The 14,798-nt window shown below is 41.9% G+C and overlaps 1 protein-coding gene across 2 annotated transcripts; it reads left to right on the plus strand.

The window, feature by feature from the left end:
* Nucleotides 1-2: 2 nt before the first annotated feature.
* C6H11orf54 (chromosome 6 C11orf54 homolog) lies at nt 3-12,641 on the plus strand. Of its 2 annotated transcripts, none has more exons than XM_032219914.1 (9): nt 3-90; nt 2,888-2,981; nt 3,676-3,774; nt 4,317-4,390; nt 6,093-6,194; nt 6,701-6,877; nt 8,480-8,629; nt 10,604-10,720; nt 12,315-12,641. In XM_032219914.1, exons 2-9 carry the CDS (start codon nt 2,924-2,926, stop codon nt 12,486-12,488), a joined length of 951 nt encoding a protein of 316 aa, XP_032075805.1. In that variant the 5' UTR covers nt 3-90; nt 2,888-2,923; the 3' UTR covers nt 12,489-12,641. The 2 variants fall into 2 exon arrangements, with proteins under 2 accessions (XP_032075805.1, XP_032075806.1); XM_032219915.1 differs by having other exon boundaries at nt 85-172.
* The last annotated feature ends 2,157 nt before the right edge of the window (nt 12,642-14,798 follow it).

Below are 14,798 nucleotides of genomic sequence, written 5' to 3' on the forward strand. Positions count from 1 at the left end.
GCGCCCTTTTGAAAGCGGTCAAAAGGAACTCTTCGAGAAGTTGCTCCGGGTGGAGGCTAACGCCCTGCGCGCGTGTTCCTTCTACCTGCAGTAAGTAAAGCCAATGCAACTGCGGGGACGATTTGCAATGGGGAGGAATACTAGTAATTAAGGCTGCGATTGAATACCTTCCGTAAGTGGTGATCCTCGGCTGTGGGCTGTGCCTGATAGGATTTAACACATTTGGAAATTGGGGGGGAAAACGGTGTGTTTACCCGGGAGTAATCCCTATTATAGCTAATGGAGCTTCTATATAGGGGCAATAAAGCTTGCATCGGACTCCAGGGAAATTTGCAGAACTTTTGAGGCTGCTTTTTACTTTGGAGAAACCTCTGTGGCAAATAGGTGGTGGGATTTTCACACGCTAAGATAAAGTTTGTTTGTAGGCTCTTGTGCAGGTTCAGCCTGGGTAGTTATATAGTACTTTGGGTGTGAATCCAAAAAAATGGGTGTTTTAGAGGAGTGTTTTCCAAAACGGGGGACTTCTGGGAGATATGAAGTCCGCACATCTTAAAAAGTTTGAAAATCACTGCTCTTAAAAAAAAAACCAACCCAAACACAACCGTTGAACCCAGGCTTCTGAATAAGTTGCATTTTTATTACTCATCTCAGAATTTCTGCTTTATGGAATGTTCAATGGCTTAGCATAAGATGCTCCTAATAAAAATATTAACTGAAAACTATAAAACACGGAGATGGCAATTTGGATTGGTTATAAATAATACAGTTTCTTTTTTAAAAAAATGTTATTTTGCTTATACAAATTTCACATCTTTGCAACACATTACACTTCTTTTACATATCTGTTGTGATTCTTTTTATCTGTACAAATAGGTCTTTTATAACTATAACTTTATATATATATGTGCATTTATATTTCATACATCTTTTTCTTCATTCTATATATAACATTCTATATATTCTATGTATAACAACCTATTTAACAAAGTAATAAAAAAATTGGAATGTGCAGAGATGGATAGGCTCACAAAAGAATTAAAAGAGAAAGAAGAATCTGAATATTACTCAGCGTGGGATGTATGGTATAATTGGCTAAAGAAAGAGGGGGGGGCAGAAAGCAAAAAAGAAAGGAAGGAAGGTCAACAAATTAATAAACAACTACAAAACCGGAAAATTATTAAAAGATAGAAATACAAAGTAGACTGTAGGAAATAAATAATAGGAAATGGATACAAAATGACTCAAATGTAATAAAGGTCGTAATACACAGAGTTTCTAGGAAGCAAGAAAGGATAAAAGTTTTGTGATTGCTAGAAAAAAAATTAGCAAGATCAAGAATACTTTTTAATGTGATTAGTTTATCCCTGAACTTTTAAGAGCAATTGATAGATTCATACTAAGAGAAATGAGCTAATGCTTTAAACAAGTTGTTCTCAAAACCTTGGGAAATATCTAGGCCTGATAATGGACCATTTGCATGATTAGTGGTTTCACCTGCTACTATAATTAATTCCTTCTTGCAAAATAAATTCCCTTGACCTTTTTTTTCCCTATACAATTTAATACATTCAAATCCTCCATCTTGTTCCTAGGCAGTAGTTAATTGGAGTTTACTTCCAAATAATGTCAGCTGGTGAAGAAAATCAATCCTAATTTCTTTTTCTTGCTGTTGTTAAAGTTTGGTTTGAAGCAGCCAGCAAATAAACTTTTCAAATCTAATATCTATGCCCAGTCAGCAGTTGAGAACTTGGTTTCTAAGTTATATCTACTATGTGTGAATGGCTAACTCTGGTTTATTGAGTAAACTACTGCATGGCTCAAACATTGCATTAAACCAGTGTTTCTCAACCTTGGCAACTTGGAAGATGTCCGGACTTCAACTCCCAGAATTCCCCAGCCAGCATCCGCTGGCTGGGGAATTCTGGGAGTTGAAGTCCAGACATCTTCAAGTTGCCAAGGTTGAGAAACACTGCATTAAACCATAAACCACAGTTTACAAAATACTGAAGGCTAACTATCTCCAAACAAACCACCTTCTAGGAATCCAGGCTTAAAGTACAAATAGTATTGCAGCCATGTATTATGTTCGATTTGCTTTTATTAACTGAAGGAAAATATTCAGTTAATTTGATTCCTTTGCAATGAAATTACAGGCTTAGACTGTATGCTCTAAAACAACATTTTTTTTCCTGTCCAAAGTAGTTGAGATACTGTGGGTGCTGATTCATCAACAATATTGCTTGTTGAATCATTTTTTCCTCAAAAAGAACAGATGTGGGCACCAACAGTAACTAAAGAAGGAAAGACTGAAATAGCGAAACAAGACAGCAGAGCACAATAAATCCACTACTCTCTTTCAACATGTAACACTCTCATAAATTACCATCCACGGTTCCACCACAAAACCGCGGAGGACAAAATCGCGCTCGACGAAAGCGCGCATTTGACGTCATCACAGCGCGACGAAAACATCGCACTGTGATCGAAAAATGTAAAAATAAAGCGAAAACCTTACCCTAACCCCCCCAAACCTAACCCTAAATCTAACCCTAAACGTAACCGTTAACCTAACGCTAACCCTTAACCTAACGCTAAACGTAACCTTAACGCTCTAAACCTAACCCTAACCTTTAACCTAACCCTAAACCTAACCCTTACCTTTATGTGAATCGGCTTGCTTTAATTTTAATTTATTTCAATTTTTAATTTTTTCGTCGCGCTGTGATGACGTCAAATGCGCGCTTTCGTCGAGTGCGATTTGTCCTCCGCGGTTTTGACGGGTCACGACCGTCCACATCTGTACTGTTAAAAGCTTGGGTTGAATTGCAAAACCAATATGTTCATTAACAGACCTGTCACTTGTTCTTGATGTACTTTGATCTCTTAGGAGCCGACCTGCTTGGTTGCCTGCCTGGACTAAAACATGGCTAGGGTGGAAAAGTTTGCTTTTCACGTACCTACTCTGGAGGAAGTGGCTGATGGTAAGCAAGCTTGGTTCTTTGGTGTTATAAAAGCTGTGAGGAGAAGAATCGGTATAACAGCAGCAGTTAGAAAAGCAGGATATAGGGCAGCGTGTATATTTGTTTAAAAGGGAGGCAAGATTTCTTTCCCCACATTCTGAACATTCCCTTGCAGGGAACACTTGGAAGTCATTATAGAGACAAGGGCAGAAGCACGCCTTAATCTCTGGGAAAGGTGATCGTTTTAAGAACACTCCCATCAACACAAAGAGAGTCCGTCACTGTAGCTATTTCAGTAAAATATAATTATAGTCTTTGCTTAACCATTTGTTGAGCAATGGTGAATGATTTAGCATTGGCCCGCAATGTTATGGCTGTTGCAATCACATAAATCAAAGTCTGAGTGTTTGGCAACGGCCCGCAGTTACAACCACAGCATTGGAGGAGTCGTGGTGGTGCAGTGGTTAGAAGGCAATATTGCAGGCTAACTCTGTCCACAGCCTGGAGTTTGATCCTGACCGGCTCAAGGTTGACTCAGCCTTCCATCCTTCCGAGGCTGATAAAATGAGGACCCAGATTGTTGGGGGCAATATGATGACTCTGTAAACTGCTTAGAGAGGGCTGTAAAAGCCCTGTGAAGCGGTATATAAGTCTTAAGTGCGATTGCTATATTGCATTCTTCAATTTTCTTTGAAATCATCTATTTTCCTTCCAGTTCTACAGAATGGACTTCAAGAAAATTTTGCAGATGTCCAGGTATCCGTGGTGGATTGTCCTGATATGACTCAAGAACCCTTCTGTTTTCCTGTTAAAGGTAACACGTAGTATCTGTGACGGAATATTGGCAATATCTTGGTAACATGTGGGCCACCAGGTAGAAAGGGCAAAATTGCCAGGATTATTTTTGGCAGAATAGATTTTCTTTAAAGAATGGAGTAGATTTTCTTAAGCCTTTTCAAGATTGGATTATCCAGGCTAAAAGCCCTTGTCGCATACCATAAAATACTGAATGCTCCTTTTTTTAAAAAAAATAATAATCCTATTTTTCTCTACTTTTGGAGGACTTCGAATTTCACAGAACAGCCTCACCTTTTTGCCATTACAGCAGAGGATTGATGGCCATGCCTTCCCTGTCATCTTTTATAAGTCGGAAGGATGCTATGCTAAGTGATGGTTTGTTTTAGCTATAGTTGGTTATACAAACCACCATTGTCTGGTTCATCATACAAATCACAATAATTGGTTTTGGGGGTCTACTAAACCGTGATTGCTTTTATATTGTTTTGGGTTAGTAAAAAAAAAACTGGAAAACAATGAATTTGCCCATTTTTTATTTATTTTTTTTGCTTTTTACAGGTATTTGTGGCAAGCCTAGAATTGCAGATGTGGGAGGTGTTCCATACCTTTTACCGCTTGTACAGAAAGACAAGGTAATTAAAATTTAATATACTTGCAACCATGTGTAAAAGGTAGTCTTTCATCCAATAACCTCCCATTTTGTTCAGAAACAACAATTCCCATTTTTGGGAGGCTGGATTGGATGGAATCAAATCATTTTTGCTACCCTGTTTTCCTGAAAATAAGACCTCCCCGGATAATAAGCTCCATTGGGCTTTTGAGTGCATGCGCTAAAATAAGCCCTCCCCGAAAATATTGCACACAGCAGCAGCCATGAGGTGACTACGCTCGCCACCTCCTGCACCTCAAAAAAAAATAAGACCTCTCCAAAAATAAGGCCAAGTGCTTAATTTGGGGGTCAAAAGAAAACAAGACCCTGTCTTATTTTCGGGGAAACACTAATATTGCAGTGATCCTAGTAAAGTCAGACTAGTCCATTGTAACGTTTTGCACATGTGTTAATTGGTTACCTTTTAAAAATCCTTTCAGAGAGATTTGGTTCAGATCCTAATTTTGCAATTTTAAAAATGCAGATAGGTTTCGATTAGCAGTTAATGAATCCCACAAAATGGTTACGTTATTTGAATTCACACTATCAGCAATAACAATGGCACTTAGACTTATATACTACTTCACGATGCTTTCCAGCCCTCTCTAAGTGGTTTGCAGAGTCAGCATATTGCCCCCAACAATCTGGGTCCTCATTTTACTGAAGGCTGGATCAACCTTCAATCCATCAAGATCGAACTGCTGGCAGTCGGCAGACAGTAGAAGTAGCCTGCTATTAGAACTGCATTCTAACCACTGTGCCACCATAGCTCTTAATCTTGTAATCAAGATTACAACCATAACTGAGATTGCAATTTCAGCTGTACGTCACGATGGTTATAAAGTGAGTCACCTTGTCAGCTTGATTGATTTTACAGCCTTTTTTGGGGGCGGTCATAAACTGAACACTGCAGTTATTAAGCAATAGCAATAGCAGTTAGACTTATATACCGCTTCATAGGGCTTTCAGCCCTCTCTAAGCGGTTTACAGAGTCAGCATATTGTCCCCAACAATCCGGGTCCTCATTTTACCCACCTCGGAAGGATGGAAGGCTGAGTCAACCTTGAGCCGGTGAGATTTGAACTGCTGAACTGCAGTCAGCTGAAGTAGCCTGCAGTGCTGCACTCTGACCACTGCGCCACCTCGGCTTAAGCAAACCCATTATTTTCTATAAGGTGTTTATATTTTCTTTTGCTGGAAACCAGACGTATGGTAAATATTGGTTTTTGACGAAAACAAATCATGGATCTCTTCCCGCTTTTAAAAATTATGGAGGACTCCAAAAAAAGCTTTTGTTTGTATGGGTTATGTTTATATTTACCATATTAAAAATTGGATGCATTCACTGCCACTTCTCGTGGTCGTTGGATGAGATTTTAATATTGTATTCTTTTTCAATGGCAATTTATTTTTTTTAAAACTTTACATTTAAAAACATCTGAGAGGGAGTCTCGGGGAAGGCCGAGTCGTCCTAGGAACACTCTTTAAGAGCAGCTGCCCTCTGGACCAGGGGTCCTCCAACCTTGGCAACTTTAAGACTTGTGACTTCAACTCCCAGAATTCCTCTTTGCTGACTGAGGAATTCTGGGAGTTGAACTCCACAAATCTTAAAGTTGCCAAGTTTGGAGACCCTTGCTCTGGATAACATGCAAATGAACAAATTTAACCATTTTTTTCTCATTTAGGTTTATGACCTGAACATAATAGCGAAAGAAATACAGTTACCCGGAGCATTTTTCCTTGGTGCTGGAGCTGTTTCCTCCAGAGTAGTTGGAAGCAATGCTGAGGTAAGAGAATGGGTAAGAAAATATTAGCCTCCATGTTTACCTGCAGTGTAGACTGCCCAACCTCAGCAACATAAAGACTTGTGAACTTCAACTCCCAGAATTCCGTACTGTTGCGCCTTACAATGGCTTCTACCGTACTGCTGTAAATGGCTTCTACTGGAGTTGCCATGGTAACGGCTTTACAGTACTCCACAAGGGGGTTCCCTCTGGTAAGGGGGAAAATCCAACATTAGAAATTACGTTTGGTCCTGGCATTTTCAACAAGGCCTTGAATTATTTTTGAGGACAAATGTATGGCTTCTGGGGGCACATTTGTAACTAATCAATTGTCGCCAAAATCAGGGCTTTTCCTGTCTAATGCAGGTTTAGGATAAATAAACACCTGGGCAACGCCGGATTATCAGCTAGTTAAGCTACAAACAAAATGTGGTGCTTGCTTTAATGATTGTGAAGTGACGGTAGTCCATGCTGGTCTATTGGAAGATGTTCATCTGTTTCTATTCTAGTTCATCCCAATTGTCCAAGCTGAAAAGGGAGAAAAAGCAGCAATCAATGGAAGTTACCTAGCCAAGATCAATCCTGAGGATGGCAGCTGTCTTCTCCAAAAATACAGCTCCCTCCATGACGATTGTGAATTTGGGCTCCTGGCAAACCTATATGCGAGTGAAGGTCTTCCCGGTAAGGTATGTGGCTCAATCAGCTTTTTGAAATGGCTTTTTGAAAAGAAATACATCCAGGGAACAAAATAAATTTAAAACAAACCAATTAAAAGAGAGAAAATTTCAAAAGCTAACAAGCCCAAACCAAGCAACTACTACATGTAAACATGCTTTGCTTCGCTTCATTTTATTGACAGCTACACATCCTACCCATGGACAGTATGGTGTAAATACCAATATTTTTCAGAATATAAGATGCACTTCCCCCCCCCCCCCTTAAAAGAGGGTGAAAATAAGGGTGCGTCTTATATACTGAATGCTGCCCCGACCACCCGCCGGCCCCCAACCTTTGGCCTCTTCCCTCCTTGCAGCAAACAGCCTGTTTCAGTTTCAGCTTCAACACAGCCTGATTAGCAAAAGCAGCTGATTGTTGGTTGGATCAGCCACCCAACCACCTATTTCAGGCTGCAGGGATTGCCTTTTGCCACCTCTGCACGCCCCATTTTCAGCCTCCACGTGCCCCATTTTCCTCCCAATCCAATCCCCGCCATCCAGAACAGGCGGGAAATGGGACGCGCGGAGGCTAAAAACAGTGTGTGAAGGCTACAATAAGCTATGGCAATCCCTGCAGCCTGAAACAGCTGATTGCCATCCAACAATCAGCTGTTTGTGCTAATCAGGCTGTGCTGAAACAGAAACAGGCTGTTTCTGTTTGCAAGGAGGCAAATTGCTGGGAGGCAGAGGCAGATTTTTATTTCTTGTTTTCCTCCCCAAAAGCTAGGTGTGTCTTCCACTTTGGAGCATCTTCTACTCCAAAAAATACGGTACATATGTTTACAGCTAGTAAGCAATACAGGAATGTAGATTCAAGGATTCTATAGATTCAAGGCCCTGATTTGATTTGATTTGATTTATTGCATTTCTATGCCGCCCTATTCCCAGAGGGACTCATGGCGGCTCACAAACCAAGTAAGGGGGGGGGAATACAAACAGGAGGAAAGACAACGGACAAACAACTACAACAATTTAAAAACACTCAACAACCACACAGTTCGAGCGGGGGCGGAGAACTCGTCAGCCCCAGGCCTGTCGGAACAGCCAGGTTTTAAGGGCTTTGCGGAAAGCCTGAAGGGTGATGATGGTCCGAATCTCCACGGGGAGCTCGTTCCAGAGGGCCAGAGCAGCCACAGAGAAGGCCCTCCTCTGGGTGGTAGCCAGTCGGCATTGACCAGTAGATGGAATTCAGAGGAGGCCTAGTCTGTGGGATCTAATACGTCTGTTGGAGGTAATTGGCAGCAGGCGGTCTCTCAAGTACCCAGGTCCAATACCATGAAGGGCTTTATAAGTAACGACTAGCACCTTGAAGCACTGTCCTTTATATCTTCCAAGAATGCTAACAGACTATTTAACACCTAGATGCTGTTTTCAGACATAAAAAAGATGCCATTTAAAAAAAAAATAACATTAAAAATAAGGATTGAATATAGGGAGCATATTCGATGCCAAGAATTCACAAACATTTTGTTTACAGTGGAACTAGATTAAAAGGAAAATTTCAACTGCAAATTACTGCACAGAATTTTCTCTGATTAACATGACCATATTAACCTGTCTCCTTTCTTTAAGGTTGTTGAAGTGAGAGTGAAGAAAAGAACGGGCGAGCAGAATTTCATATCCTGCATACGGAAAGCCTTAGATAAGCATTATGGTGACAAAACAATGGGAATGGGTGGTACCTTCATTATCCAGAAAGGAAACGCAAAACTTCATATTATGGTAAGAAGATGATTTTCCAATTTTATTATTTCTTTGGGAAGCATGAGTTAGACAAGAAGGGAAAAAAGTAAGGTCTGTAAAAACATTAAAGAGTAAAGTCTTTCCACAAACATTTGCAAATTTGCTTTTTTATGGGGTGTTATCACGGTGACTCAGTGGCTAAGATGCTGAGCTTGTTTATGAGAAAGACCAGCGGTTCGAACCCTAGCACCGCATAACGGAGTGAGCTCCCGTGACTTGTCCCAGCTTCTGCCAACCTAGCAGTTCGAAAACATGTAAAAATGCAAGTAGAATAATAGGAACCACCTTTGGTGGGAAGGTAACAGTGCTCCATGTGCCTTCGGCGTTTAGTCATGCTGGCCACATGACCACGGAGACATCTTTGGACAGCGCTGGCTCTTTGGCTTTGAAATGAGATGAACACCGCCTCCTAGAGTCGGGAACAAGTAGCACATATATGCGAGGAGAACCTTTATCAAGTAGATGTGCGACGGCTGAGCAATTAAAGATGCTCAACTTGTCAGCTGGAGATCAGACAGCCTGAGTTTGAGACCTGAACTCTGTGCCACAGGGTGAATTCCTGTTATTTGCCCCAGCTCCTATCCACCTGGCAGTTCAAAGGCATGCAAATGCAAGTAGATAAATAGGTACCGCTTCGGTGGGAAGGTTACAGTATTTTGTTAGCCTTTGGCGTAAAGGCATTCTGGCCACATGACCATGGAAAATGTCTTTGGACAATGCTGGCTCTCTCAGCACATGCACACTGCCCTTGATTGGCAGGATTTTTCCAAGATTTCAAAAAGGGGTCTTTCTCACTTATATTGGCGGAAACCAGACTGGCAATTTTTTGCATTCAAAACAGGCAATTAAACTCTCATTGAGCGACTTTAACTCATCATCATCTTAACAACACCATAATCCCTTGCAGGGAGGAATTTGGACAACTGAATAGAGCTGAGTGTTTTACTGGCCAGATGCCTTTCCTGTCGCCAATGCGGAGTTTTCCCCGAGATATATTCTCAGTGTGCCCAGAGAGAAATATTTGCCTCTACCTAGGACCGAACTCACAGCCTCCTGGCTGTAAGTCGAGAGCTCCACCTCTAGGCCACCATACCACTCTAGATTGAGCTACTGTCACTGTTGTCCCAATTCTGATGGACACTTGAAATTGTAATTGTTTGTGCCAGCTGCAGAATTTTCTGGCTTACATTTCAAAAGAAACTTGCATTTTTTATGGTTTCAAAAGAAACTGGGATACTACCAGAGATCCAGAATTGTGTTGTGGGAAGTTATCATCCAGCCCTCTCCCAGAAAGAATGAAATATCCTAGGAAATATTGAAAAGGCAGAATGTTTCTCTGGATGTGAAAAGAAGCATGTTTTAAAAGACAGAATAGTTGCCTGTAGCTTCTTGCCCACCCCCACTTTGTCAATAGGCCCATTAAGACTAGCCAGGCTAGCCCACTTTACATAATAAAGACTTCACCAGCAGCTACAGAAAGGCATGATAATATACTCAACTGACCACAAGGCATCTGAGAACTCATCACAGCCTAGAGAGTAGCCCCCTGCATGGCACCATGGGAGTCTGACAACCAATCAGAATACATTTCTTACACAGGAACAGGAAACAGAGAGGTGGGACTAAACAGGGTATAAAAAGCCTAACAAGCCCCTTCCTCAACCCTTCTCTTCTTCTCCATCAACATTGAAACATGTGATCACCTTTCTGGTTAGGGCTCAAGCCATGTGGTCCTGTCCAACAATAAACCGTCTTTCCAAGCAACCTCCATGTCTCCAGTGTCTTTTCCCCCACTTGGAGCTGAACCCAGAGGGACATTTCTTTCAACAGTGTCAAAGCATAACTTGTGTCGTGTTTCCTATACGGAGAGGAGGGAAACAGACTGTGATGACTTTAAGAGTTACTGTACTTTTCTTTATTTAAGTACCGCCACCTGTTTGTTTTTAATTACAGCCTTCTGAATTTTCTGCCTGCCCTTTGGAAACTGATGAGAAAGTGAACGATTGGCTGAAGTTTTTTGAAATGGCAGCTCCGCTGATTTGCCAGCCTGTGATTGTTTCTCAAGATCCAGTAAGGAAATTCTATTGCTATTTTTCAAGTGAGATCCCAACTTAACTGGCCTGGATGCAAAGTGGTCATTATTTTAAACAATCATCCACTCCATTTGCTCCAGGTGCCATAACATGCACCAAAGAATTGGGAAAATATCCAGTAAAAACCAGTTGGGTGTAGTGGTTAAGGTGCTGGCCTAGAAACCAGGAGGCTATGACTTCTAGTTCCTCATTAGACATGGAAGCTTGGGCCAAATTTTATCTCGGTCCAACCCATGTCATAGCTTTGTTGCTGTGACAAAAGTAGAAGGAGGATGGCATATCTATCTATCTATCCATCCATCCATCCATCCATCCATCTATCTATCTATAAATGGCTCTGTGTTTGTGTGTGTGTTCAGGCATAACTTTGGAACACCTCGAGCAATTTCAACCAAATTTGGTATACAGGTGACTTACTCTCCGAAAACAAGTACTGTGGGGGTAAGACACCCCTAACATCCCTCGGGGTGTGTGTTCTGTAACGATACAGCCTGTTGTGTCTTCAAATGGCTTCTACTGTACTGCCGTAAAATGGCTTATACTGTACAGCGCAGTGGAGTTGCCATGGTAATGGCTTCACACTACTCCACAAGGGAGCTCCCTCTGGTAAGGGGAAAAATCCAACATTGGAAATTACGTTTGATCTGGACATTGTCCCCCTATAAATAAATACCCGGACAACACCAGGTTATCAGCTATATTTCCCCATCTTGAGTGTATAAAGCTATTGAGCTATTGAGCCGCCCGGAGTCCTTCGGGAGTGGGCGGCATACAAGACAAATAAAAACAAACAAGCTTAGTCATGACACATCTCACCCCAAATACACAAATTATCCTCATTTAGCTACCACTGTTGAGAGTGGCAACTGGGTTGTTAGGCAAAGCAGTTGTTGTGAAACCATGACCATATTTATGATCTTACTGCAGCTTTCCTTTGATTTACAGACCTGTAAAACTTGCCCAAAAGTTACTTTTTAATCATTGCCGTAACTGAAGAATAGCTAAATGAGACTGTCAGGGTTCCAAATAGCATCCAAAAGTAAGTCAGAGTCCAAGGCAAAGTATTGCTCAAAGTTCTGATTTATTAAGAGTGTCGTGTTGGCACATCTGGGAAAACACAAATCTGAAAGCTTCCCGGTTTTCCCCATCTAGTTGAAAGTTCAAGAACCTGCCCCTACACCCACAAGCCCTTCACATGGTCTAATCTCCCACTGCCATGCTGGCAGTTCCACACATCCAGTTCCGGTCAGGTGCAGAGACAAAGGATGACCTTGGCTTTCTAGAAAGAATTTTGTTACGGCTACATAGCATCGAACGCCTTACAATCCCCCCTCCCATTTTCCCACAATAGAAAATGCATAGCGGGCTAATAGAAAGTGTGGCAGGCCAAAGAGCCAAAAGAAAAGACGGCTGCAGGCCTGACAGAGACTGTTGCTAAATGAGGACTTACCTATATTGCCAAATAACACAAAATAACACATTGTATGTGATGTACCTGAACTGTAGGAAATGTTTGTTGCTTGGGGCCAGCCCCACAGACAGGAATTTATGGGTCCTTGGCTTTTTCCCAGGGTTTTGATCTGCGTGTGGAGCATACTCACTGTTTCAGTCATCACGGTGAAGGAGGCCACTACCACACAGACACAACGCCAGAGACTGTAGAATATCTGGGGTATTTTGTACCTGCTGAATTCCTCTTTCGGATCGACAGACCAAAGGAGACGCATATGGTGGGTCGGGATTAAAGTCGAACCGCCCAGGAAGCTGATGTTAATTTAGAAGCAGAAAGTCAAGAGTTGACTAAATTTGCTTTTCGCTGAGGCTCAGCTAATGTCTAATCACAACCTGAATGTATTCTTATTTTTTTGGCACTTAAAAATAAAATATGGCGAAATTGATTTTTTTCAGATTGGAAATGTAGCTGATTGCAAAACCACCAAAACTAGGAGCCCACTTTTTATTTAAATAGTTACATATTAGATCATTGACTCCCCTTTTTCTGTCCTTAAGGTAAAGGTAAAGGTTCCCCTCACATATATGTGCTAGTTGTTCCCGACTCTAGGGGGCGGTGCTCATTTCCGTTTCAAAGCCAAAGAACAAGCACTGTCTGAAGATGTCTCCGTGGTCATGTGGCTAAACGCCAAAGACGCACGGAACGCTGTTACCTTCCCATCAAGGGTGGTTCCTATTATTCAGCCGGTTCAGACTGGTTCATCCAAACCGGTAGCAGAAATTGCAGGTGGGCCTGCCCTGTCCTATTTAGCCATGTTTTTGAGGCTGTGCACGTGCGTGGAAGGCGCACACACGAGCAAAGCACATGTGCAGAACGCCAGGCACATGTGTGGAAGGGGTGTGCATGCTTGCCCAAGCGCGAGGTAAACCAGTGGTATCAAAATGTGAAACCCACGGCTGATGACATCACAGAGTGCTGTTGCCTTCCCACCAAAGTGGTATCTATTTACCTACTTGCACTTACATGATTTTGAACTGCTAGGTTAGCAGGAGCTGAGGTGAGGACGGGAGCCCACCCATCATGTGGAACTCAGGTCTCAAACCTAGGCTTTCGGCTTTCCAGCCGACAAGCCCAGCATCTTAACCTCTGAGCCACCGCATCGTCCCTCGTGCGGTGAGTGCCATGTGGAAAATGTATAAGGCTGCAAAGTCTTCCCAAACCCAGTTTGTCTTTAAGGTGTTGCAATGGACTGGCAAGGTTAGGGCCCATCTAATCTCTGGGGAATGATTTTCTTTAGTTGGCAAGCTGGCTGTGTAGCAAGCAAAATATTAAACTTGCTTCAATCTTTTGCAAGTAAAGGTAAAGGTTCCCCTTGCACATATGTGCTAGTCATTCCCGACTCTAGTGGGCGGTGCACATCTCCATTTCAAAGCCAAAGAGCCAGCGCTGTCTGAAGACGTTTCCTTGGTCATGTGGCCGGCATGACTAAATGCCAAAGATGCATGGAACGCTGTTACCTTCCCACCAAATGTCCCTATTTTTCTACTTGCATTTTTACATGCTTTCGAACTGCTAGGTTGGCAGAAACTGGGACAAGTAACGGGAGCTCGCTTTGTTACGTGACCATGGGGATGCCGCAGCGTGTGAAAAATGGTCCTAAGTCACATTTTTGAGCTTTGACCCTTGTAACTTTGAATGGTCACTCAATGGCCTGTAAATCGAGCGTCTATAGAGATTCTCAGTCATTCAGGTCATGGTTGTCACAAAGGTGCTTTTTTTTTTCTAGAAAGCAATTGGACTTTCTGATTTTTTTTTCTTTGAAGACATTTCCCTTCTCATCCAAAGAAGCTTCTTCAGCTCTGACTGGATAGTGGGGAATGGAAGGATTTATACTCCTTGCAGACAGCTGGTCATTTGCATCCTTTTAGAAGGTCGTTGAAGCACTTGGAGGTTTATCTGTGTCCTCAGGGTTTGCACATGAGTGATGCTCCTGGTTCCTGTAACCTGCCATTTCTTTTCTCTGGAAACATTCCTACTCCCACACCATTCGAAGGGCGTTCATCCCAAATGGTATAGCTAAAAGTCATGAAGCGTGAATATCAATATAAATTGTTCCAACTTCTACTCTCAAAATGACGCTATAGAGCTTTGCACCCCAGAACAACTAGACACAAGAACAGTTTTTCCCCGAATGCCATCACTCTGCTTAACAACTAATTCCCACAACACCGTAATATTACCTACTAAGACTGCATTACTATTATTCTTCCTTCCTAATACCTATCTCTTCCCACTTAATGACTATAACCATGTTGCTTGTATCTTTACGATTTATATTGTTTTATTTAGTTTTCCTAGTATGATTTGATTGCTTATTTAGTATCCTATGACTGTCACTAAGTGTTGTATCTTAGGATTCTTGATGAATGTATTTTTTATGTACACTGAGAGCTTATGCACTGAAGAGAAATTCCTCATGTGTCCAATCACACTTGGCCAATAGCGATAATAGAATTCTATTCTATTATCGGTTACAAAGCCCCCTTTGGATTTGTAATGCTGGGATATGTGGTAGGGCAATCTGAGTCATGTACCTTTGTAG

The sequence above is a fragment of the Thamnophis elegans genome, chromosome 6 (genome assembly GCF_009769535.1).
Source record: "Thamnophis elegans isolate rThaEle1 chromosome 6, rThaEle1.pri, whole genome shotgun sequence".
Lineage (NCBI taxonomy): Eukaryota > Metazoa > Chordata > Lepidosauria > Squamata > Colubridae > Thamnophis > Thamnophis elegans.